Source organism: Carettochelys insculpta, chromosome 1 (genome assembly GCF_033958435.1).
Source record: "Carettochelys insculpta isolate YL-2023 chromosome 1, ASM3395843v1, whole genome shotgun sequence".
NCBI classification, from domain to species: domain Eukaryota; kingdom Metazoa; phylum Chordata; order Testudines; family Carettochelyidae; genus Carettochelys; species Carettochelys insculpta.
The window spans coordinates 59307783-59335411 of NC_134137.1; the positions used below are offsets into that span (position 1 = coordinate 59307783).

The window sequence follows — 27629 nt, forward strand, 5'->3', positions numbered from 1 at the left end:
AGTGTCCAAGTGAGAGACTTTAAAGGGGCCTGATTTTCGGAAGTGTTAAGGAACTACCTGTTGAAAACGAGGGTCTTTATATTGTCTTCTGTGTGTTATCCCCAAACCACTGATCACTTTGACAACTGTAAGACCGAGAGCCTACCCTTCAGCATACATTTTTCAAAACTTGAACCTATAAAGTTCCTATCCAGTTGCCATCCAGAAAACCCCAGAGATCGCTTACACTTTCAGAAATGTTTGACCTGTAATAATTAAGAAATACTTTAGCTCAGTATTAGCAAGTCACTAATTCTACTTGAAAGGGAAAAAAAATGCTGTTATCCCTCAGGAAGCAGAATTTGCAACCTCCATACAGTATTCTAATCTGCAGTTATGTTCAAAACCAATGATCTTAACTGTGGCAAAAGCAGGTTCTTCTTCATATTTTGTTCTACCATCCCAAGCAAAAAATACTTGACAAGCTGAAATATCTTCCTACTCATTTGTTTTTACACGGTCTTGCAAATCATAGCTGAATCTTCTTTCCAAACCTGCTCAACAAAATTATTATTATGCAAGCACTTTGTGGAAAGCACAATTGCCTGAGATTATACTACAGACAAATGTTGTAAAAAAGCAGCCATACAGGGAATCAAAACTAACTGCTGTGAAACTTAATGAAACCCACTGAGTGCCAAGGGCACAGGCAGGCAAATTAAATTTAAAAAGGTGTCAGAAAGGGGAGCTCTGTAATCAAACTAGCCACTAGGGCAGATGAGATAAACAGAGGGACTTTTCTCTGCTATGAGATCAGAACAGAATGTAATTCTTATGCATGAGATGAGAAGTTAAAATATTTATCCTCCAGACTTCCTGTGTTCATAGATTAGATCCCAGGGCTTAGTGCACAATATGGAACTTGCCTTGCCTAGTTTAAGGTTTGTGACAGCTCTTGCAATCACTGAATGCACCACAGTGGCACTTCTTCCTGACACAATTTTTATTTTAGTCAGTTATGCAAAAGAGGAACAAACCAAATGGAGTTCTTGATAGTTCAGCACACGTTACCAGAAGCCCCATGATCTAATGTGCTGAACAGTGAGTGAATTCAGACTGTGTTACTGCTAGCAAAGCAGAAAAAAAAAATAAGATAACACAGAATTAATGTCCACCATTCCAGGGTGGGCTCATGACTCACAAAATGAGTGGTTTCCAAAGCAGTGCTCCATTATAAAACATTAATAACTAATTAGACTGTATGTTTAGTGGATAGGATCTTTTATTCTACAGGAGTCTGAAACCTGTTAAAAAGTAAGGGCTCAGTCTTGCAAACATTAAGCCTGCTTCTACACTAGTCCCCTCCTTTCAGAAGGGGCATGGTAACGAACCACATAGGCAGACGCTAATGAGGTGCTGCCATGACTATACAGCACCTCCTTAGCATAATGCTGGCCGCACAAAGTTCAAAAGTGCCACTTTCAAAATGCACGCCACTCATGTAGACAGGGGCCTTTTGAAAGAACACCACGCCCAGACTTCAAAAGCCCCTTTTTCCTACAACCAAATAGGAATAAGGGGCTTTTGAAGTCCAGGGTGGTCCTCACCTACACGGGCGGCATGCAATTTGAAAGCAGCACTTTCGAACCACACGTGGCCAGCATTATGCTAATGAGACACTGCATATTCATAGAAGCACCTTGTTAGCATCTGCCGATGTGGCTCCTTACCATGCCTCTTCTGAAAGGAAGGGCTAGTGTAGACATAGCCTTAGTGCATGCAGAACTTTATTCGAGGGAGTGATCCCATTGAGCACTGATAGCACGAAGGGGCAGGAAAGCTGTATACTCACTTGGGTAGTGTTATTTGCTAACGTAACTTAGTGCATCCCTGAGGCTGCTCTGATTTACTCTGGGGGATGAGCTGGCTTGCAGCAATGCTAGAAATCAGGGGAGCACAAAGGTGACACACATCCTACTTTGTCTCACACTTCACAGCTTGGCCGTAGCTGCAGACTGGGGCCTCAAGGCCTGATTCTAGTTTCTACTAGTTACTCCATGAGAGTTGCCACCAGTGTTCGCTCCTAGCCCAATGAAACACAGTTTGCTGTCAGTAGTAGGCATCCTTCAGTCTATGTAGACTATGGATCGCGCCCTTCGTAGTTCCGTTTGGGATCACCGTTTGCAGTGTCGACTGTGACTGTGAAGGCCCACACCAGAGTGACAGTCCTTGCTGCATCTGTTGCATATGTAATGGGTGTCTGGCAGGTCCTTACTGTGCTTTCTGTGGGTTCACTTCTCCTTTGCTAGCTGCCTGATCCCCATCTCACCCTTCTGAAGGCCCTTGCGTAGTTCCTGCCTCCATCTACCGCGATCGTCTGCCAGTTCCTCCCAGCTGTCCGGCTCGATGTCTACCTCCCTGAGGTCCCTCTTGCAAACATCTTTGTAACGCAATTGGGGGCGTCCAGGAGGTCTTTTGCCAGAGACTAGCTTGCCATACAGGATGTCTTTTGGGATCCTTCCATCATTCATCCTGTGGACACGGCCAAGCCAGCGGAGCCGCCACTGCCTGAGGAGGGTTTGCATGGTTGGGATTCCAGCTTGCTCAAGGACGGCGGTATTGGACACTCTGTCCTTCCATGATATTCCAAGGATGCGCCTCAGGCAGCGCAAGTGGAAGACATTCAGCCTCTCTCCCTGGCGGGCGTACAGGGTCCAAGACTCGCTGCCGTAAAGGAGGGTGCTGAGGATGCAGACTCTGTAGACTTGCATTTTGGTGTGGGTGTACAACTTGATGTTATTCCACACTCTCTTGCTGAGTCTGGACAGAGTTGTGGCTGCTTTTACGATCCTCCTATTTAGCTCAGTCTCCAATGACAGGGTGTCAGTGATGGTGGACCTGAGGTAAACGAACTCGTGGACGACCTCTAACGTAGAGTTGTCAATGCTGATTGATGGAGGTTCAGCAACGTCCTGACCAAGTATGTTTGTCTTCTTTAGGTCGATGGAAAGCCCGAAGTCCTTGCATGCTTTGGAGATCTGATCCAGCAGTTTCTGAAGCTGGTCTTCTGTGTGTGACACGACAGCAGCGTCATCTGCGAACAACATATCTCTGATGAGGACTTCCCGCACCTTAGACTTAGCTTTCAGCCTTGCAAGATTAAACAGTTTCCCATCAGATCTTGTATGCAAAAAGATGCCCTCTGTTGAGGATCCAAAGGTGTGCTTCAGGAGGAGTGCAAAGAAGATCCCGAACAATGTCAGAGCAAGGACGTATCCTTGTTTGATGCTGCTTCTGATGCTGAAAACATCCAGTAATGTGCCGTCATATTGGATGGTTCCTCTCATGTCTTCATGGAAAGACTGGATCATCTTGAGTAGCCGTGGAGGACAGCCTATCTTGTGGAGCAGTTTGAACAGACCATCCCTGCTGACCAAGTCAAAGGCCTTGGTCAGGTCGATGAAGGCTATGTAGAGTGGCTTTCTCTGCTCCCTGCATTTCTCCTGCAGCTGACTCAGAGGGAAGACCGTGTCAATGGTAGACCTCTCTGTGCAGAATCCGCACTGTGATTCTGGATTCACCCCCTCAGCAATCTGCTGGAGTCTGCCGAGGATGACGCGAGCGAACAGTTTACCAGTGATGCTTAGGAGGGAGAGTCCATGGTAATCGTTGCAGCCGCTTCTGTCTCCTTTGTTCGTATACAAGGTTATAATGTTAGCGTCGCGCGTATCCTGTGGAACCTCTCCCTCTCTCCAGCACAGGCACAGTAGCTCATGTAGGGGTTCCAGGAGGGTGTCCATGGCACACTTGATTACCTCTGGTGGTATACCATCCTGGTCTGGGGCCTTTCCTACTGCAATGCTGTCAATGGCTTTCTTCAGTTCGTCCACAGTTGGTTCCTGATCCTGTCCATCCATTGCTGGTAGGAGCTCAATGGCATCGAGGGCTGTATCAACCACAATGTTCTCGCATGAGTACAGCTCGGAGTAGTGCTTGACACAGCGCTCCATCTGTTTGGCTTTGTCAGTGATGACTTCACCAGATTTGGATTTCAGAGGCGCCATCTTGTTCTGGGTGGGTCCTAATGCCTTCCTGATGCCCTCGTACATTCCCCTGAGATTACCAGAGTCAGCACTGGTCTGGATGCTGCTGCATAGCTCGAGCCCGTAGTTGTTGGCACAGCACCTGGCCGTCTGCTGTACTGTTTTTCTGGCTGCTCTGAGCGCTTGCAGGCTACTCTGGCTCGGTGACCGTTTGTACTCCAGGAGTGCAGCATGCTTCTTTTCAATGGCTGGAATCATCTCATCAGAGTTAGCTTCGAACCAGTCATTTGTGTTTCTAGCTCTTCTTCCAAACACCGACAAGGCCGTGTTGTAAATTGTATCCCTCAGATGCTGCCATCTGGATGTCACATCGGCACCCCCAGGGCTGCTGCACAGATTCTCCTCAAGGGTCTCTCTGAATTTTTCGGCTCTCTCTGAGTTTGCCGTCTTTCTGGCATCAATGCGGGGCCTTCCAGTTGGTTTAGAGTGGTACAGCTTCTTGGGTCTCACCTTGACTTTGGAGCAAACTAGTGAGTGATCTGTATCACAGTCGGCACTAGGATAGCTGAGTGTCAGAAGGATGTTTTTGAGGTAATCACGTCTAGTGATGACCACGTCTAGTTGAAGCCAGTGTTTCAAGCATGGGTGTCTCCATGACACTTTGTGCTGTGGCTTGGTTTGGAAAAATGTGTTCGTGATGCACAGACTGTGGTACATGCAAAGTTCGAGAAGACGCTGTCCGTTTCCATTCATTTTTCCCACACCGAAGCGGCCTAAGCAGGAAGGCCATGAGTCACAATCGGCTCCAACTCTCACATTGAAGTCACCCAAAATGTACAGTTGTTTGCGAGCAGGTATTTGTGCTATGGCAGCACTAAGCACGTTACAGAACTTGTCTTTTACTTCTGGTGTGGCGTACAGGATTGGAGCATAAGCGCTGATCAGGTGGACAGGACCGGCGCAAGTTTGAAGTATGACCTGAAGGAGTCTTTCTGATCCGCCCATGACTAATTCCACCATTTGTAGAAGGGTGTTTCTGATGGCAAAGCCAACACCATGCTCCCTGGGTTCTTCTTGGGCTTTACCCTGCCAGAAAAAGGTGTAGTCCTTTTCCTTTAGAGATCCCGAATCTGCGAGTCACGACTCTTGCAGAGCAGCAATGTCAACTTGGAGACTCTTCAGTTCCTCATTGATGACAGCGGTCTTTCGGGTGTCGTCCATGTCCTCAAGATCTTCAGTCAAACCTGTCAGCATGGTCCACACTTTCCAGCAAGCAAGCTTAAAACTTTGATGGTTTCCTTTTCTTGTTGATTTTCTTTTTGGTTTGGCTGGTGCTCATATTTCAGTCGTTTGTCAGGTTTGGGAACCTTAAGCCTCACGCACCCAGTGAGGCAGGTGAACTGTGGCGGGACAATACCTATTGGCTGGGGGCTGCCCAGCTTCAGGCGGGCGGTGACTGTCCAGTGAGATGCGATGATCTCTCCCACCATCGAAGGCAACCACTGGCACTCATTCTCTACGCCAGTTGAGCAAGAGCTTATAACCGGTATCTGTTACCTCCCTTGTTGGTTCAACGCTGTTAAGCGATGCTGTAGTACCTCTCCAGGTGTGAGCCTGGGCAATTTTTTTTTTGGGATCCTGGGCTTCCCAGGTGCCAGTGTCCCCCTCTCGGCTTTACTGATATAGTCCAAAGGAGAGGATAACCTCTATGTCTGGTACCAGCTCAGCTGTAGGAGTTGCCGGATCAATGCCAGAAGTTGGCACAGAACCGCCATAGGACTCCCCTCCAGATTTTCTGTCAGGGTTTACTCCCTTAGCCTTGCCCCTTCCCAGGATAACCCACAAGGCAGTGGGGCTTGCTGTCAGTGACACTGCTGTAAATCTGGAATGACTCCACTGAAGTCGAACCAAAAAGGCATGTGTTACTGAATGGCTCTGTAAAACTCTAGACAGGATTGGTTCAATCCTCACACCAGTCTCCAGTGCCGCCAATGCTTATGAGATTTAGTATTTCTCTGATGGCAGCTATCCTGAAGTTGGGCGACTGAATGCAACCTTCATTAAAAACAAACAAAAAAACCCTAAGTTTTAGCCCTCGGAGTTATAAAGAAAAATGTGAACCCCTGAGTCTCAAAATCCAGAAGGCACCTACAAAGAAGTCAGTATTTACCACTGTATAATCTCGTGATTTTTTGAGCCAGTCTGGTGATTTTGAGCTGAGCGCTTCGTGGTTTTGGAACATTTCGGGTTAGCAATACAGACCTTTTCACAGGTATTGCTCCATTTCCAGCGAAGCACTTGTGTGTGAGATAAAAAGGCTGCAGGAATCAGGAGCAGAACTAATGCCTGCTGTGAGCTGAGCCAACGCAGGACTAAAACTGTACATTACAAGTGACGGCAAACCCCTAGAAAACTTTTAATTATTATTTGTACTCCATTAGTACTAGGAGTCTGGCTTGCACTGAACATAGTGGGTGGAATGCCTGGTTATTCACATTTATAAAGGACAGCACATTAAAATATATAACCTCCCCAAATATAATAGATTTCTTTTTAAATCTAAACCACAAAAATAAAAACCATAGCACTAACGTGACATTTGCAAGCCATCTGTCTACTGACTTAGACCAGGGGTGAGCAAACTTTTCACATTGGGCCCGCACTTTTCTTCCCTGCAGTTAGCTGCCCCCCCAACCTGTCTAATAAAATCCAAATCAACAGAAATTTCTGTTTTGTTCATACATTGGGCGGGGGGGAAGCATGTGCCAGTCTACATGAGGGAGCAACCAACACTGCAATGGTGCCAGGACAATGCACACAATGGGAGAGAGGATTCTCAGTATCCAGATAGAGGCAAAGCACGTTTGAAGAGCTTGCCCCACCCACTTTCCCCAAGCCCTCTCAAGCAGTTTTTGAAACAAAAAATCCACTTTGTTTAAAGAGCCCTCCCAACTCCAGCAGTCCCACGTAGTTCATCTTGCTGTTTCAAGAGCCCAACCACACTTAGAGGGAAACCAAACAAAACCAAACCAACAGCTCCCTGCTGTTTAAAGAGTTAGCTCCCTCCCTTTCCAGCCCTCCCCGGCAGTCTTTTAAATTAAACAAAAGAACTAAACAAAAGATCGACAGACTAGCACTTGATTTAAAAAAAAAAAAAAAAAAAGCCTGTACTCCTTCCGGAAGCTGAAACAAAGGGCTTTTTCTGTAAAAGCCCACATCTCTCACCCCCCTCAGACGTTTCTGAAACACTTGAGGGGCAGGAACCAGAAATTGATGCTGACCATCTGCCAACAGCAGAGACTTCAGGGGCAAGGAGGCAGGTGGCGCTGCACAGGGCAGCTGAGCCAAGAGAGGCTGCAGGGAGGCAAGGGAGGGCCCCCGCGGGTAGTGGAGGACCTGGAAATGATGCCAGCCCTCTGCCAACAGCACAGACCAAGCAGGCAGGGAGGCAGGCAGCACAGTACATGAGCACAGCACAGCACAAAAGCTACAGGGAGGCAGCAGACAGGGACATGTCCCCCAGTTTACTCACCCCGACTTAGACCGCACAGTAGCTCCCTCTCCAACATCTTTTACCTGTTTTGTCTTTCATCTGCAACATTTCTGGGGCAGTGACCATCTCTTTGGATATGTTTGTGCAGTGCCTTGCACAATGGGGCCCTCATCTTAGCTGGAGCATCTAAGGTGTACTGGGAGATAAATGAATAACACACGTTGAACCTCTCTATGCCGGTGCCCTTGGGACCTGACCAGTGCCGAACGAGAGCGTTTGCCAAACCACAGGAGATCAGTACTGTCTAGCAGCATTACCAACACTTCCACTGCTTACTGGGCTCTTAGAAGACATTTAGGGGTAAATTAGAGCCAGAACTGATGGCTGTAAACAAACTGTATGGGACCTCAGGAAACTTGGCCACGCCCATGATAAGTGGCTGTCTGGCTAACTAAAATCAAGCCGAACTATGGATGTAGCCAGATGAGAGACTTCCAGGCTAGAGAGGTTCAACCTGAATAATGAAAAGTAACTGTTGACTGAAGTACTAATTTGCATAGGCAGATATACAACCCCTCGAACATCACTTCTTAGCTTTTAAAGCTTATAGAACTATTACAGTGTTTGAATGGTAACAGAGAGGGAGCCATGCTAGTCTATATACTAACAAAAGAAAAAAGCAGTCCAGTAGCACTTCAAAGACTCAGAATAATTTATTAGGTGACGAGCTTTCGTGGGACAGACCCACTTTTTCAGATCATAGCCATACCAGAACAGATCTGTTTGAATGGTGCCTATTCCACACAAGGTTTAACTTCCTTTGTGTTCTGGTTAAACCAAAGTACTGTAAAATTCACTCACACATACTCATTGTGGTCCTCTAGCATAATGAAGTACTACCCAAAGCATCTGCAACCCCTTTAATCTGAATGCTTTTAAAAAACACTTTGGATAATTGCAGTTCTAATGTGTTGCGGCCAAACTGAACTGCCCATGGTGTTCTGAATATCAAGTTCATTCTCTTTTAAAAATCTTAGTCCCAAATTGGTTTTCATTAGCTCCAGCCACAGACAAAGGCCCAAACTTGTGAAGAAGTCAGAAAACACATTTTCTTTGGGAACCTCAGGGCTATTCTTGTACTCTCCTGCATAAGCAGGTCTGATACCCTTTCACTGAGAGCTTTATTTTAGAAGCAGCTTTTATCATTCCAGACTGATCATTCACGGCTTTATCTCAAATCCTTTATCCTGAAAGCAAGAGACAAACTCCATATCCCTTTGCATTGATTAGAAAACCATTCTTCTGGAATTAACAATGCCACTTTATAGTACAAAGGCATCTTTATTCAGGGATAATACCAGACCACTGAACTGTCAGATTGCAAAAGAAGGGTCAAATCTTTACATTACCACAGCAACGATACAGAATGTTTACCAGGACAGTGCATTTCTTTTGCATTCTCCCCTGAGGTTTTTGATTTAAGAAGAAATAAGAGCACCTTATAATTTTTTTAAAGTTTATATATATATTGTGAGATTGCCATGAAATTCCTACCAACTAGAAATAAGTTCAGTTAAAGATTTTCTGTCAACCCAGCAGTAAATTTTACTTGCTAAACAATATTCAAAAGAAGTCAGGTGTCATAAAAATAATACTTCCAGGCATCTACTGCTCAATCCTGTAAGGTGCTCACCACTCTGGCCTCAATTCAGCAAAGCACTTAAGCGCATGCTAAGTAGATCCATTGCCCCACTGAAGTTAGGCACATGCACATGCAGAATCACTAGAGTCTATCCCAAAAAAAATCTGTGCACCATCTGGAGGAAGCTGAGCACCATTGGGTCCCCTTATATTCAGTAGGAAGTGATAATGTTAAGGAGAGGCCAGGTTTGGCCCATAAAGCCTGCTCCTGTTCCCAATGATGCTGATAAATGTTCCCATTGACTTCAAAGCTGAGTGATGTACCAAAGGAAAACACAGTGGTGAGGGAGAGGGGCCTAGTTCTGCTCTCATTTACACCAGTGCAAGTTAGAGACAACTCCACAGAAATACAAGGTGTTACATCAGCACAAGCAATGTAAATGAGATCAGACTCAAGCCTCAGGCATCATAGGAAGCCCATGGCATATTCTGATGAAGTTGGCTTTGTTGACCGGGTGCCATTCTTCATGCTGAAGCAAAGCATGTGAAGTGACTGGCAGGGGACTGTCATAGACCAGGGTGACCAACCTGTGGCCCCACAGCTGCATGCAGCTCTTCAGAAGTTAATATTTGGATCTTGATATAGTCACTGACTGCAGAGTTGGAGCTATAGACATCAGCTTTCCAGTGTGACAGAGGATGCTCGCTGCTCAAGCCCCGGCTCTGCCTCAGGTTCTGCCCACACTACACCTCATCTGCAAGGCCCATGCCCCTTCCTGCCACCTTCCCTAAGCCTGCCACTCCCTCCTTCCTTCCACCCAGAACCTCCTCCATGCTCCAAAACAGCTGATCACAGAAGGTGGGAGGTGTGGGTAGGGAGGAGGCAGCGCTGGTCAGCCGGACTGCCGGTAGGCTGGAGGCTCTGGGAACAGGAGGCAGGGAGCTGGTGGGTTCTTTGGCAATGGTTATTGGTAAATTCAGGCTCCTTCTCAGGCTCAGGTTGGCTACCCCAGTCATAAACCATTATGAGCAATATTGTTGCTCTGACCTGTGAGGTTGTGTGACTGCAAAGATAGCCCTTCCTTCCTGTAGGACCTACAGTTTCTAAATAAGGTCAAGCCATTCCCACTTGCCACACCAGATGCAAATAACCTCTTTGCTAGTCTGTAAGCTAGTCTGACCTGACCTTCATGATTAAGGAGTTAGAAGAGGTTTTCATGAGACCTTTGAAAGCCAAAGCCCAACTGTTCAGATGGTAATAGGAGATACACACAGAGGATGACAATAAGGCTGTGTCTACACTGCATGGGATTTATTTATGATACCTCTTTTCCAAGGTCAAAAAATTATGTTCATACAGTCACACCATCGCAAAATGGAGTGTTCATATTTACAGTTACAGTTCACAGCCACAGCACTGCAAAAGGAGCGCTCGCATGAGCCGATAATAGCTGTGCTTTGTTCACACGCATTCATCTTTTACCTGGGGTGGGGTCAACACAAGTCGTTCACAGAACTGGGAGTGATTTTTTTGAGGGAAAAACCCTCTTATCTCAACTTTTCAGGTATGGCAGTGTGAATGCTCTGCATTTTTTTTTTAAAAACAAAACAAAAAACTCCAAAAATGTAGACAAACCTTAAATAAGAGAAAACGTACGTTGAATATCAGGACAAAATTTGTAATGGAGTACCTATTAGACTGTCTCCCAAAGGAAGTGAGAAAAGTGCCATTAAGAAGTCATTTAAAACTGAATTGGACAAAACCCTGGAAAACATGCTGTGGGGAACAATCCTGCACCGTCTGTGAGACCTGGGTACATGACCTCTTTGCTAATTGGAAAATACCACAACATCTCAATGACTAAGTGAAGTTTCCAATAACATTCAAACATTTCAGTGTGTTCCAAGAAGTAAAATGAGCCAAGTCTTTCAACAACAAAACATAATTATTAATTCTGGGACAAATTCTTCTTACATTTACTCCACCATAAATGCAAAGTAATCCCCCCCAATTTAGTTGAAATTGTTCCAGATTTACACCACAGCACAGAAGTTGCCTAATGCCTTCCAATTAATTTTAATTCAAATTGTTGATATTTTAAACGCTTGACCATGGAATATATTATTTTAAAATGCATTTTGTTACCACACAATTCCCTATCATTGCTCTTGGGGCTTAAGCCCAGCAGACTATTTAGGTAGCTTATTCTGAGCAACATAAGCTCCAAACCAGCTTTGAAGGCTGGATCGGCAATAGGCCAACCCTTCCTGGACCTGTCTAGTTTCTATCCTATGGATTTGCACAGCTCACCAAATTCTTACAACCCAGGGCAGTCAAGTATTAATGCATGAGTGAATGGGACTACTCAGGCAAGTAACTATGCACCACTGGGTCTGGTTACACTTGCCAAGTTTGGCAGCAAAACCCTGGTTTTGGCAACAAAATTCGTGGAACGTGCACACACAAAATGAGATTTGTCGACAGCATCTGGACAAAACACAGCACTTTTGCAGGCAGCATTCTGCCTCAAAGCTTTAAGGCATAATGCTGCTGTTGACAGCTGTCTGGATATTCTGGGAGGGCCTTCTCTTGGCAGACAGGACATCCACAACAATGGCAGCCCTGTCTGCTGTTCTTCTAGGTGCCTGTTTTGTCGAGAGAGCAGCTGGGCAGTCTGGCTGATTTATCGACAGAGCGGAGCACTCTCCCAATTGACTTTTGTGTGTGGCCGCACTCTGTCAACAGAAGTTTTGTCAGGAAAACTCCCCGGACAGTGACTTCTGTTGGCAGAGCACTGTAGCGCAACCGTAGCCATTGCGAGTAAGGAGTTCACACTCTGGCTTAAGTGCTTTGCTGGATGTGTATGTAGCTTCCAAGAAGTATAATAGGTAGGAATGTGACTATGTCCCCAATTGACAAAATTTACAGACTCTTCTCGATAGAATCACGTCTACTTAGGGAGAAAAATTAGCATGACATAACACAAATTCAGACATGACTTCAATGGAGCAAGGCTGATCTATGCCAGTTGAGGATCTGGCCCACAGTCTCCTTTGATGTGAATCAATCTCTCCCTCAAAGTTTTACTTTAGCATGACAAATGAGCCTTTTCATTTGACTTCATTTTAACAAGCAAGAAGGCCTAGTGGTGAGATAAGCATGAGGTTCACTGTGTGCTGAGGACTTCTCAGTCTTGGTCCGTCCTTGATGTCCTTTTGGCTTTGGACAAATCACTTGGCATATCAGAGATTCAGCTTCTCCATCTGTAAAATGGAGATAATACTTCCTTACTGACCTCAGTTCTCCAGAAGATTAATTAATGTTTGTAAAAACTTTTAAATGTAAAGCACTAAACAAGTGCTAAGTATTATTATACTTCAATAGAAAAAAGAGCTAAAAATGAGAAAAACAAGCATTTCTGTGTATAAGTAAAAGACCAGAGTCTTCTTCAGATCAAAAAGTTGGGTCTTAATGCAAAACTCTGCTTAAACTCCAAACAGCTGAAACAATAATCAAAGCATCACACAGCACTTTTATAGTCAGCATCAACAGCAAAGAAAAGAGAAGGAAAGCAACTCTTCCTAGTATTTTAGCAGCATCATTCTTTTTCGGAGGGTTTTTGTTTTGTTTTCTGTGCGTGTCAGCATTTCCATTATCAGCATGTTTGCCAGAGGCTCCTAATCTTGACTTGTAAAAATTTGCTCCAGGCTAAAATTTAGCATGCATGGAATTTTCCTCCTTACTTAGCTGAAGCTTATTGTAGTAGTAAAAATTGTTGCAAAAACAGCACAGTTCACTGTAAGCAAATGAATACACACCCATTAACATCTCTTTTGGTTACATACATCCATGGAACCATTCTCAACTTAGGCTACTGTTCAAACCAAGAAACCACAAAACTTTGGGACAGCTGATGAAAACTGTCGTAATTCCATTAGCTTCAATGGAGTGATGACAATTTATAGTGGCTGAGGATCTTCTGCTTTCTCTTTTAGCTGACACAGGCAGGAAAGCACAAGGTTTAGACTAACAAAGCCAAAATGGATCAAATTTAAAGGGGAGTGTAGGTGTGAGTGACTATAGGAAAGTCACCATTTATATCTTTTTCTGGCTCTTATATTTTAACTTCGACTCCCTTACAGTCAGATTCAATGGGCCAGGCTCAGAGGTAATATTAAGAATGAAAAATTACACTCGATGAAGAAGTGTTGTGTGTAATATATGTAAGAGAGGTGAATTAATGTAATCTACATACTAGGGAGCCCACAATGGTTAAATTACCTCACCCAAGACTCACTTCTGAATTTATCCAACTGTCCCAAAATTGTCACTTTTGTCTGAATACAGCTGGGGGTCTTATTACCTAATGTTCTACCATAGAGGCTGCAAAACCTGCTCAGGATGACATTGCCTCATATATATTTTTCCCTTCTTCATGTCTTCCCACAACAAACCCCTTACTGATGGCCTGCCTGATCCTGAATTGCTTGCAAAGGCAAAACTCTCACTGGAGTCAATGGGCTTAATTCAGTACCACATTACGTTATATCTAGGCAGCTGAACCTGCATAAAATTGATGTAAAATGGAAATTAAATATCACCACCAGTAGCCCTAATGGCTGGCTCTACAAGCTTAGATGTCACATCCAAGAATGCTGAGCCCAAAGGAGGTGTAATCTGCACCAATATATACCAAACTGTCTCCAGATGAGCACGTTTGTAAAACCGATGGGGCAGCTGGGAACGACCCTGAACTGTAGCATAAAGCTAAATGGACAGAATTACTGCTTGGTAATAATATCTAACAAGGCCAGATTCCTTCTTTGCCCCAGTGTTGATGTCTTCCAGCAGAGGCAGCAGCTTCCCTGGGGATGCTCAAAGCCTGCTCTGCACCAGGCCTCACTTCTCCCCTTCCTCAAGAGTCCCCGCCCTACCTCTCTATTCTGCCCCCTCCCCATATCACACCCCTCCCTCGCATCTGGCCCTCCTCCCAGCACCTCCTACCAACTGGGCTATGTCTACACTAGAGGGTTTTGTCAACAAAACCCGGGGAGCATCCAGATTCCCAAGGCAATCTGTCAGCAGTAAATCGACAGAACACAGAACTTTTGCCGACAGCAATATCCAACTCCCCACGAGGCACAACGCTTGTTGACAGAAATCCGGTCTGGACGTTCCAGGGGCGGGAGGAGGGGGAAGCTCTGTCGTCTGTGTTTCCGGTTGGCCGTTTTTCCGACAGAGCATCCAAGCAGTCCAGCCACTCTCTGTCAACAGAGCGGATAACTCTTGCAATATGCTTGGCAGTTTGGCCATGATCTGTCAACGGAAATTTTCTCAGAAGATATCTTCTGATGAAAACTTCTGTCGACAAATCGCTGTAATCTAGACACAGCCCTGCTGAACAGCTGATGTATGACAGGCAGGAGAAACTGGGGCAGGGGGAGGGGCAAAGCTTATCAGCAGTCACAGGTAGATGCAAAGTAGCCACTATTTTCGGCCCATCGGTGCTTCAGCACGTGTGTAAGCAGAGGTGCAGTTTGCCTTTGTGTAACATCGATTGTCACTTGAACCCATGAGGAAGTCACTGAGGTCTCCTGTCTGACAGAAAACAGGAGAGAGGAAAAAGTGGCAAACCACCTCAAATAATTATCTCTAGGGTTCTCAAGCAGAGCAGGCTATAAAATGGAAATCCCTTCCTCTGAAAAACTTCACATTGTTTCAAGCGGGCTGGAAGAATTGCAAACTGTGACCCAAAGTCAAAAATGCAAAAAGCTATTTTACTACGGGATTTCTGGGAGGAGAACCACACAGAGACACCTAAAATGGGTTATTTTGGTGCTGCCACCTGCTTAACAGAAGCCTCTTGTCAATTTCACATTTTCCCAGCAGACAGATACTGAAATTGACAAGGTAGCCCCACAGCCACCATTTCAATTGTACTAAAGGACAACTTGAAATTATTTTCACAAAACTGAAATGTTCCCATGGAAAACTTTGATTTTTGAAAAAAGGGTGCTTTCAATCAGACAATCATTCAAACGTAAAATCCCCAACCAGCTCTGTCCTCCATCTGCAGGAAATGGCTGTCAGGATCAGGAAAAGGACTGTGCAGGCTAATACATGAATACTGCCCTATCACAGGCTTTGAGGAATTTTGCAGTGGCTTTTCCCATGGGTTATTTTTCCTCCGGGAAAATATTTTCAGAATTTACTTTAGAAACTGCTTGAACCTGTTTTCCCACACAGCCAAATATTCCAAATTCCTCAAGCAAGAATAAAGAAGTTACAGTAGCGGCTGCTGTAGACACAACAGCACGAAGAGAGACAGATAGGGGTGTGAGCAGGTCTCTGAGGCTTGTTCATTTTGCTCCTCCCCTGGCCAAAAAGGCCTTTTGTCTGAACTTGTGGCATTCTGGTGTAAAAAATACTGGAGAATCAAAACAGTACAAGCAACCTAGTCAATTATACCAGAATTACCTACAGAAAAGCAACTCAGTTTTGAAGTGCCATAATAAACGAGGGGTTCTGCCTATTCACTTCTGAATTTTTGATCTTATGAAATTACTGTGTCATGGAAAACCTATATGTATACTGATCCCCTATGATTTAGCAAATTTGTGTCATGTCTATTCCAGGCCAAAGACAACAGTGAATGATTAGGATTTGGTGATCAGCTATTCCAAGTAAAACACCTGGGGACGATAGCTTGCTCTACCTGGGAGAAGATAACTTTCTCCACTTATCTGAAGGGATGGACGGGTAGAGAGTAATGGAAAATTACCAAAAGGCTAAGCAAAAGAAGTAGGTAACCCCAGTAAGTATCCATAAATGGACTTACCAGGAGAAATGAGAGATAAGAGTTATCTTGCACAATACTAAGATACAGGAAGCTGCTGCAAAAGCAAAGTAAGCAACCGGGTAGAGGACTCTGCCCGCCTGCCAAAATACAAATGATTTCTCAAGGGCTGGATGAGCTAATGAGGGACATTGTGTACGGGAGGTTTTATTGTTTGGTGTGATCTGTACTTTCCTGTGCTTTACACAATGACATATAAAGAGCATAAACTGAACAAAGTAAGAGTAAGTGACTGACACAGAGAGTCGTTCACAAATACTGCATGCCCCTGAGAGAGTTAAACTGTAAACTAAAATCACAGTATACCAGAAGTGGACAGGGCCTCAGGAGGTCATTGAGTCCAGTCTCCTGCACTCTCAGCAGAACCAAGCACCATCTAGATCATCCCTAACAGATAATCATCAAACCTGCTCTTAGGTATCTCCAATGATGTACATTCCACAACCTCACTAGGCAATTTATTCCACTGTTTAGTCATCCTGATGATTAAGAAGTTTTTCCTAACATCCAACCTCAACCTCTCTTGCTGCATTTTAAGTCCATTGCCTCTTGCTGTATCATCAGAGGTTAACAAGAATATTTTTTCTCCCTTGTAACACCCTTTTAGGTACTTGAAAGCTGTTACCATGTCCCATCTCAGTCTTCTCTTTTCCAAAATAAACAAACCCAATTCTTTCAGTTGTCCCACATAGGTCATGTTTAATCATTTGTGTTGCTCTTCTCTGGACCTTCTCCAATCTTTCCACCTCCTTCCTGAAATGTTGCACCCAGAAATGGACACAATACTCCAAGCATCACATGTTGGGTGTGGAGTTCTGTGGGAGGGTAGGCTTCATACTGGAGACTCTGAAGGGTCAGCCAGTCAGGGTAGGGGGTTGAAGAGAAGGTTCCAACACACAGAGGGAGAGTGCCAAACAGAGGGTCTGGATCCCGTGAGTGTGTCTAAGGTTTGGGCAATGGCTGGACTTCATACAGACCCCCGGAGCTTGAAAAACCTTTGGAAATACAGAGTTCAAAGGCTTAGAGTCCATTTGACATTCCTGAGGGATGGCCAAAAAGGGGTGCTCATTAGGATCTGTGACAACACATATCAGACTTACGACAGATGGGTCTTGTACACAGGTGCGCCAAAGATGGTGGATCATCAACTCAGTCACTCCTGAATGTGGCTCAGTGTAGACCCAAAAGGAGTTTTGGCTGAGTAAATGTCAGTTTCAGCCCTTGTCTTTTGTATGCCAGCCCTTTTTATGAAGAGTCACCTTATTAGTCACCTTATAGAAGTGTTTCAAGCATAATGCTCTTTAAATTTACTGTATGTGAAGTACTTGTATCTTTTGATTCACTGCTTGCAATAAAACTGGATAATCTTTTAGTTCATTATGCTTTTAATTTGATTGCTCTGCATTCAGAGACTGAACTTATTCATCACATTAGTATGTCATATCTGATCTACCTACCTGTGAATTTCCAGAGTACCCATCAGAATAGAAATTACTTGCCAAGCTGCAGTGAAAAGAGGATCAATAATTACAGAGTAGAGTTTGCTGTAGACTTGTTAAACTGTACTTTTTGCCAATCATGCTCTCAATAGATATTTAAAAGATGTACTTTTCAATACAGGTACATGATATATGCCTTAATTTTCCAAATAGAGTAAACCAGCTAGATACACTGAACTTACTTTTCTCAGCAAAGACTGTATGTATCTACATAACTGTGCCCTCAAGAGGTTATAGACAGTATAACTTTCACATCAGTTGTCAGTAGTCAGAAGCAACAAAGCAAAAGTGCTTATCAAGTGTGCCAACATTAAGTACAGCAGTAACAGTTCTCAAACTGTGGTCTATGGACCACTGATGGTCAACAGAGAGCTGGCTGGCCAAATGTTGTTGGTGACTTCTCCTCGTTCCCAGCTTCTAATTGCATAAGGAGAAATTAAATGTCCATTGAGCACTTTCCTTATGTTACTTTTCCACATAACCAATTGTCGTAATTGCTGCAGTAATATCATGTGATCATAATTAGGATGGGAAGTGGATTGTGTGAGTGTCTTGTGAACTCTTCCCTGCCATTCTCAATCTCCATGTTAAAGATAAAAGAAGTTTAAGGATCTCAGGTATATTATCCTAGCATTGTTTTAAAACATATGTACATAAAAAAATCCAACGCGTCTGTGAAAGGCGGACATATAAATAGTGGCGGTTTTCTAACATGCTTTTACACTAATGCTAGGAGTCTGTCTAATAAGATGGGTGAACTGGAGTACCTCATATCAAAGGAGGAAGTTGACATAATAGGCATCTCAGAAACATGGTGGAATGAGGACAATCAGTGGGACACTATCATACCGGGATATAAATTATATCGGAAAGACAGAACAGGTCGTGCGGGTGGCGGAGTGGTACTATATGTGAAGGATAATATAGAATCAAATGAAGTAAAAATCCTAAAGGAATCAAAATGTTCCATAGAATCATTATGGATAACAATTCATTCCTCTAATATGAATATGGCATTAGGAATATATTACCGACCACCTAACCAGGACAGTGATAGTGATGCTGAAATGATAAGGGAGATTAGAGAGGCTATCAAAATAAAAAACACAGTAATAATAGGAGATTTCAATTATCCCCATATTGATTGGGTGCATGTCACCTCAGGACGGGATTCAGAGATTAAATTTCTTGATGCCTTAAATGACTGCTTCTTGGAGCAGCTAGTACAGGAACCCACAAGGGGAGAGTCGATTCTCGATCTAGTCTTGACTGGAACGCAGGATCTGGTCCAAGAGGTAACTGTTATTGGACCGCTTGGAAATAGTGACCACAATATAATAACTTTTAATATTCCTGTGTTGGGAAGAACACCGCAGCGGTCAAACACTCTGGCATTTAATTTCAAAAAGGGGAATTACACTAAAATGAGGAAGCTAGTTAAACAGAAACTAAAAGGTAGAGTAATTAAACTAAAATCCCTGGAAGCTGCATGGAAACTGTTTAAAGACACCATACTAGAGGCCCAACTTAAATGTATACCCCAAATAAAAAAACACAGTAAGAGACCTAACAAAGAACCACCATGGCTTAACAGCCATGTTAAAAAGGCAGTGAGAGAGAAAAGGGCAGCTTTTAAAAAGTGGAAGTCAAATCCTAGTGAGGAAAATAGGAAGGAACAGAAACACTCCCAAATCAAGTGTCATAATGTAGTGAGAAAAGCCAAAAAAGAGTTTGAGGAACAGCTAGCCAAAAATTCAAAAAACGATAGTAAAATGTTTTTTAAATACATTAGAAGCAGGAAGCCTGCTAAAAAAGCAGTGGGGCCCTTGGATGATAAAGATATAAAAGGAGCGATCAGGGAAGACAGTGCCATTGCGGAGCAATTAAATGATTTCTTTGCTTCAGTCTTCACGGCTGAGGATGTTACAGAGGTTCCTAAATCTGAGCCAGCCTTTTTAGGTGACAAATCTGAGGAACTCACTCAGATTGAAGTGACATTAGAGGAGGTTTTGGAATTAATTGATAAGCTAAATAGTAACAAGTCTCCAGGACCGGACGGCATTCACCCAAGGGTTCTGAAAGAACTCAAATGTGAAATTGCGGAGTTATTAACAGTGGTTTGTAACCTATCCTTTAAATCCACTTTGGTACCAAATGACTGGAAGACGGCCAATATAACACCAATATTTAAAAAAGGCTCTAGAGGAGATCCTGGCAATTATAGACCAATAAGTTTAACATCAGTACCAGGCAAATTAGTAGAAACACTAGTAAAGAGTAAAATTGCAAGGCACACAGAAGAGCACGAATTGTTGGGCAAAAGTCAGCATGGTTTCTGCAGAGGGAAGTCGTGTCTAACTAATCTACTAGAATTCTTTGAAGGGGTTAATAAACATGCGGACAAGGGGCACCCAGTGGACATAATATACCTAGATTTCCAGAAGGCCTTTGACACGGTCCCACACCAAAGGCTTTTATGTAAATTAGGTGGTCATGGGATAGGAGGAAAGGTCCTTTCATGGATCGGGAATTGGTTAAAAGACAGAAAACAAAGGGTGGGAATAAATGGTAAATTTTCACAATGGAGGAGGGTAACTAGTGGTGTTCCCCAGGGGTCAGTCCTGGGACTGATCCTGTTCAACTTGTTCATCAATGATCTAGAAAATGGTGTAAGCAGTGAGGTGGCAAAGTTTGCAGATGACACCAAGTTGTTCAGGACAGTCAAAAGCAAAAGGGATTGTGAAGAACTACAAAAAGATCTCAGCAAACTGAGTGATTGGGCAGCAAAATGGCAAATGAAATTTAATGTGGGTAAGTGTAAGGTAATGCATGTTGGAAAAAATAACCCAAATTACACGTACTACATGATGGGGTCAAATTTAGCTACGACAGATCAGGAAAGGGATCTTGGAGTTATAGTGGATAGTTCTCTGAAGACATCCATGCAGTGTGCAGCGGCAGTTAGTAAAGCAAATAGGATGTTAGGAATTATTAAAAAAGGGATCAATAATAAGACAAAAGAGATCATACTTCCCCTATATAAAACTATGGTACGCCCACATCTCGAGTACTGCGTGCAGATGTGGTCTCCTCACCTCAAAAAAGATATATTGGCATTAGAAAAGGTTCAGAAAAGGGCGACTAAGATGATTAGGGGCTTGGAAAGGGTCCCATATGGGGAGAGGCTAGAGAGACTGGGACTTTTCAGTTTGGAAAAAAGGCGATTGAGGGGCGATATGATAGAGGTATATAAAATCATGAATGGTGTGGAGAAAGTGAATATAGAAAAATTATTTACCTTTTCCCATAATACAAGAACTAGGGGACACCAAATGAAATTGATGGGTAGTAGGTTCAAAACTAATAAAAGGAAATTTTTCTTCACACAGCGCACAGTCAACCTGTGGAACTCCTTGCCCGAGGAGGCTGTGAAGGCCAGGACTCTATTAGGGTTTAAAAAAGAGCTTGATAAATTTTTGCAGGTTAGGTCCATAAATGGCTATTAGCCAGGGATAAAGTATGGTGCCCCAGCCTTCATAACAAGGGCAGGAGATGGATGGCAGGAGATAAATCACTTGATCATTGTCTTCTGTTCTCCTTCTCTGGGGCACCTGGCATTGGCCACTGTCGGCAGATGGGATACTGGGCTCGATGGACCTTTGGTCTGACCCAGTATGGCCATTCTTATGTTCTTATGTTCTTATGTACAGCCCACTCTCGGGATCATCTGAAACAGTAAATGATCCTCTTAAGTGCCAGACAAAAATCAAATTCTAAATAGCTATTTCTACTCTATGGGGATTTGCATTTTCATGTAGGTTCTACCATTCATTTTTTAGGAGAAGAGGTGGGTTTGTAGTAAGCACACGAGTAATTTTTGGTTGCCACATTCAGCAACAGCTCTGTGAAACCCCAGCCGTAAAACCTTGGCACCTTTCACTCATGCAGGCTTGACTGGTTTTATATAGGGGTTACACCACAGACTGCCTGGAGTGACTCCTTAAATGAGAAGAGGCCCATTCCCTGTATCTACAACAGTGCCCACCTACATCATCTCGATAACAGGACAATTAGGTCAATGTGTCCACTCTGGCTCCCTCCCAATCAGTCTATTAGAACCTCATCATGTCCTCACCTGCCCTGATACCTCACAACATCTGGATTTAGTTTATTGACCCAAGTTAGTGTGTTTTAAAACCTTTAGCGGCCCATTAGTGCTGCAGCTATCAAAACCCACCATGAGTTAGAAAATCATGCTTTTATGTTTGTGTTTAATATCAGGTCATAAACTTTTACATACAAACATTCCCTCTGAGTTGTTGGCAGCAGACTCACCAACAGTGAACTGGTGCAAGAGAATCAGGCCAGGGCATCTATAAACAGAAGGTGAAATGAACTGACCTAGAGTCACTGGCAAACCAAGAAAAAGACAAAAGAAAGATAAACAAATACAGGTTGAACCATTCTAATCCAGAACACATGTCTGGCAACATCCATAATCCAGAATGATTTTAGTTAGCCGGATGACCACTTGTCATGGAGTGTGGCGAAATTTCCTGTGGTCCCTTAAAGTTGGTTTACAGCCACCAGTCCTGGCTGTCAGTGTTCTGTGCAGTTAGTTACCCCTGAATGTCTTCTAAGAGCCCACTAAGCAGTGGAAGTGTTGGTAATGTGCTAGACAATATTGACCTCCAGCGGTCCAGCAAATTCTCTCATCCGGCACGAGTCAAGTCCCAAGGGTGCCAGGCAAGAGAGGTTCAATTTGTAGTAGTCAGGTTTTTGGGGAAGCAAGCAAATAAATCTTCAGCTGTTGTACATTTTCCTTGAGACTACAGAATTCTACTGCTTTATACCAGCTTAAGCTCTCAGCCATGTTCTTTACCGTGACAGTGTCCCGTTAACTTGTCCAAGTTATTTTCCCACCACACCCTTCCTCCTACATCCTTACTGTCTGATGTTGCTTTTTATGTACCTTCAGAACTGATGGTTTCTCAGATTGTTCCTTTCTCTTACACGTTTTCCAGCAGCGCTGCACAAAATCAGAGACAACCATAAAACCCAGCAGAGGGAGAAATTACACGTTATGCATATAATTTTGGAACTGTAAGTACAGTTGTCTATGATTTTAATTTCATATCACAAGTTCATTATTTTTTATTGTATTAAACCTACTGAATACAAATTGTGAACTATTAAAACTTGAAAAGTTATTCTTCACAGTCTATGCTGGAAAACACCGCTGGCCTGCACTGTAACCTTAAGGATGCCTCCTCCCGCCTCACATTCAATTCCAAGTCTCCATCAGCAGCCAGAGAGGGATGGCATGTTTTCAGCACAAGAGAAAGCCACAAAGATTTGTGTGTTTCCCACACTTCCTGTTCCCCTTCTCTCAGTGTTGACTGTGAAGGTTGTCATATTTCACTAGCATGGATTGTAATCAGAATCAAGAGCAGCCAAGCCAGCAGAAAGGGGAAGAGCTGCCACAAAAACTGGATAAACTAAAATTAAAATCAGCTGATCAGAGGCAATTGAAAACAGCAGAGAAGCTAAAAAGCAAACAGAAGTGAAGCCGCTGTGGTGGGTGGATTTGAAAATAACCAGCCTGAGTGGAATCACAAATATTATTTAATCAACTCTCTCTCCATCCCTCTTATTGGGGGTAGGGAGAGGGTAGGATTTCATGACAAAGTGAGCCTCAGGAACTATAAGGCACCATCCCAATTCTCTCTCAAGGGGTTGCTGTTTGCTTCCAGATTATGAACCATATTAAATACAGAAATGCCTGTAGGTCTCACAGCAGAGAGAAGGCTGAAGAAACAGTGTCAGTTTATTTCTTAGAAATTACTTTGAAGTGTTGTATGAATTAGTTCCTTAGTGGAGCTACAACTTACACAAGCTGAGGATCTGGCTCAGGTGGTCTTCCTGTCTTTCAGCTTTAATCGGCGGAGTGCAGTCTTGTTCACAATTACAGTATACACTTAAAAATTATTTCCATTTCATTACTATGCAAGCCGCTGTTTGGAGGGGAGCGAACTACAAATCCCAAGGAAGCACACAACTACATTTTCTGAATTTTCACTTCTAGACATGGGTATCACAGGACACATGAAACATTGCAGTTTTGATAGCTTTAGTGGTGAATGCCAGAGAACGCCCAACTCCGCTGTAAATAGTACAACCTAAATTCTCATTCATGCAAATGGTTATTCTAGAGGATAGTGAAGCTCAAACATATGCAATGCTCCAACACCACTTACAACCATACAGTGATAAAAAGATGATTATACTAAAATAGCATTGTGGGGTTCCAAGTTTAATGTCTCATAACTTTGAGGTCAAACTTGGTCTTAATCTGCAGAGAAAAAATTCCCCTTAACTGTCAGTACTGCAAGTTCCACCTAGGACCTGAGAGTCAAGCTGTATTCTTTCTCGCTTTGGATCACTCTAGTCTGTAATAAAGTTTCTCCAGTCCAGATCTAGGGTTTGACCAGCACTTGGTTCCCAGCAGCTAGACCCATCCCTCCATGCAGAGCCCTACTGAAGTCAACAACATTGTGAAAACACGAAGCAAAAGCCCCAAAGAGCTTACAGTCTAATCATAGGGTAAGTGATTTAATCCATCATAGTCTTCCGAAAGGTTAAATGCACCGGTAGGAACTTCAGCAAATGAGAATGAGCAAGGGTGACTGCAACCTGCAGAGGTGCTATGGTAAGAATGGAGAAAATAATTCATTCACTGTATAAACACACTACAGGAGTCAGACACTCGTGACTTACCGCCCAGGAACTGGATGCCTCCTGCCACCCTGCCCACAGTTCTGGAGATGAGCTCAGACACACAGCAGCCCATGAGTGCAGTCAGTGCCACCAAAAGGAGGAGGCCACAGCCCAGCCCTGTCACCACGGTGCAGATCCTCCATTCAGCACTTGGGATAGCCTGGAAGGATGCATAGCGGCCACATTGCTCTACCATCACCGTAGTCTGGCGGCTCTCATCCCGCACTGGATAGGAACACCTCCGGAAAGTGCCAAAGGACACTGACTTCTCCAGCTGAGACCCTAACAGCCAGTAGGGCATAAAGAATCCTATGCAGGAGGCAGCAGCGCAGAGGAAGGAGAGAAGAGCCCAGATCATCCCAGTGCAAGTAAGGCTGGAAGCCATCTTTTTAGTTACAACCAATACTGGTAGCAGTGGGGAGAGAGGGAGCCCGTGTGTGCTCGTTTGCAGAAATTTATGAGAAACCCAGAATCCTTCAGTCACGGTCAATCCTCAGCCTAGCAAAATCTTAAATCCTAAAGGCCATGAGACTCTTTTCTGTTGTGAAGGTGAAGGTCCAGGTACCTGGTTAAATAATAACAAGGAGGAAAAGCAAAATTTAATAATATTAAAGTAATAAAATAAATAATAATCATTCCACTTTCTGTAGCACATTCCTTCCAAGAATCTCAAAGCAATGAGACACTGTTCCCATAAACCACACCTCTACCACACAATGTATTACAGGTGCCCCTTGGATTGCCACAGATGACAGAGATTAGTGAATAAATATTCCATTTTGTTTACTGTGGTCATTTGCCAGCACTGTAGATCCAGTTTCACTATCCTCCCTGTGTAGTAAGTTAGCCCATCATTTTCCCGTGTTGTTTGTGCTCGTCTTCCGCACAGCGACAGGAGAAAGGAAAACATCTATTCACTCCTCACAGCTGGGGCCCTGATCCTGTAAAGGCTTATGCACATGCTTGACTTCATGTATTCAAAGGGAGGACTCACAGTAAAGTATCTGAATTAAGTCTTGACAGGATTGAGAGTAAGTAGTAAAGCACCTAGTTCACCGGTCAGTAAAATGACACATCAAGAAGTTAAATGTTATCAAAAGAGGCCTGGGATATTTGGCTGCTCAGGTGCCCACCTTGTGGCAGATTTTCAGAGATGTTAAGAATCCGTCATGCCAACTAAAGTTAATGTGTATTAGTACCTCTTAACATCAGGCCCAAACAATCCCAAGTTGAGTACCCCAAGCCTAGGATACTTAAAAGGAGCCACCCTTAAGATTTTGGCTGCAAGTGGTTTGTTAAAGATCACTCAGCGAGACCTAAGGAACACACCCTGACTCCCAAGCCTCCCTTGCTGACAATTACATCTCTGTAATGCAGTACTGTAGCATCCTCCCACTTCCGATTACAGGACAGAACTAATCACTGCTCTCCAAAAGTTGGAGGAATGTTTTTTTAAATCCACAATGGATCATTAAGTCTGAGTCCTATAGCATTTGTATGGGTTATGATCATTTCTCACAGTTGCTGCCAAATGAATTCTGACAGCTATTAACTTTTTTTTAAAACCATGACTACATGCCAAGTCAGTGAATTCGCTTCATGTACAGGCAATAAAATTAATACTGCATTTTTACCAGCAGGCAATATACGAAAGGGGCTTAAAATGAAATTATCCGTGCATACCACACCAAACTTTGTTTACTTTTTTATTAAGACAAAATAACCCTTTGCTATCAAGCTTAGTTTCAGGCAGAAGGATGGGTCTGTAGGTATTTGTAGCCATATTCTATAGGTAGTCACCTCACTTCTGACTTGTAAAAGATCAAAAATATGAGAGGAAAACCTAGAAAGCCGGGCACAGCTCGTCCAATGTCCTCTAGGCGGTAGGATGTTGGGACCAGAGCCTGTTGTTATTTTTGTGGCTCATGCAGGCCACCTCCCATTGGATGATGATAATAAAACAATACACAAGCGGCTGGTGTTGCTTGAATTTTGTTCCCATTCTGAGGAAAGCTCAGGCGCTGTAAAAGAAAGGACAATATGGGGGAGAGGTGCCCGATGCTCCCCCTGGGGAGTGACCAGCAAAGCTCCCCTTGACTTCAACGGGAGCAGGATCTCGCCCAAGGCAGGTGCTGCTTCCATTCAGCGGGCCACTCGCTAGGTTTAAGGACCAGACCCCAGCAGTGCACTTTCTGCGCACCCTGGCTGTCAGCGGCAACTTGAAAGCGGAGCCCCTCCAGCCCGCACGACGCTACGCAGCCTCGGGGGCCCGGGGTGGAGCGGCTCTGCCTTTCCCCTCCCGCCGAAACTGTCCCGGCCGAGGCGCCGCAGCGGAGCCCCCGCCCTGCGAAGAACCCCCCTTACCTGGCTCGCGGGGCGGCTGGCAGGGACTGGGCAGCACAGCGGGGCAGACACGCCCGGGCGATCCCGAGGCAGGTCGCGTCGGTCCGCCGGGGGAAGTTGATCCTGCCTGGGGAGGAGGTGCCGGGCCCCGGGGCAGCGAGGCGCGGGAGGCGCTCAGCCGGCACCGCGGCTCCCAGCTGCAGCAGCAGCAGCAGCAGCCAACAGCGCCCGGCCCGGAGCGGGGCGGGGGCAGCCCGCGGGCCGGGAGAGGCGGGCGCTGACCCGCCGGGCCGGGGGCTGGCTCGAATCCGGCGCGGGGCACTTCCCTCCCGGCTGCGGCGCCGGGCGAGCAGGACTGCGGGGGCGGGGCGGGGCGGGGCGGGGCTGGCTGGCTCGCGTGGCCCCGCTTGTGCCCGCGGCGAAGGGAGGCGGCAGGGCGCTGCCACGCGTTGGGCTTCTGCCTCCGCCGCGGGCCCGGCCTCGCGGGGCGCTTGGAGGCGCGGGGGGCCCAACTGAGCGGGCGTCAAACTCCCCCCAGAAGCATCCGCCAGGGGAGCCCCGCCCGGGCCCGCGCCGCGCCCCCAGAGCCCCCTGCGAGGGCAGCGCGGCGTGGGGAGAAGGGGCTGGGGGCGCAGACCGGGGCTAGCGGGGAAAGTTCCATTGCAGCGGAGCCCGCTGCCGGTGGCGCCTCCGAAGGGGGGCAGGGCGGGCGGAGGGGCTCCAGCCAGCACAGCGGGGAGCGGGGTGCAGGCCTTACATGGGAGAACACGGGCTCATCCCGCAGGGACGCAGCTGTCTGCAGAAGCGTGTGGGGAGGGAGCGGGGCTTGCTGCGGGTGCGCCAGCACTTGGATCGGGACAGGTTGGCAGCTGCTTTGCAGGGACGAGCAATGCGGCCGGAGCCTATCGTAAGGGACAGGGTGGGAGGTTAGCACGTGCTGCTGCAGCACCTTCCCCCCAGCACACACACACACACGCAGGCCTGGGGGAGGTCATCA

The 27629-nt window shown here is 45.1% G+C and overlaps 1 protein-coding gene across 1 annotated transcript in view; it reads right to left on the reverse strand.

Moving 5' to 3' along the window:
* LHFPL6 (LHFPL tetraspan subfamily member 6) overlaps positions 1–27410 on the reverse strand; it is a 238490-nt gene extending 211080 nt beyond the window's left edge. The window contains exons 1-2 of the mRNA XM_074982559.1: positions 26654–27410; positions 24290–24854 (exon numbers count right to left, since the gene is read on the reverse strand). Of these exons, the coding sequence (XP_074838660.1) occupies positions 24290–24674 (385 nt within the window). The 5' untranslated portion in view covers positions 24675–24854; positions 26654–27410. The remainder of the gene's footprint in view (positions 1–24289; positions 24855–26653) is intronic.
* Positions 27411–27629: the final 219 nt, after the last annotated feature.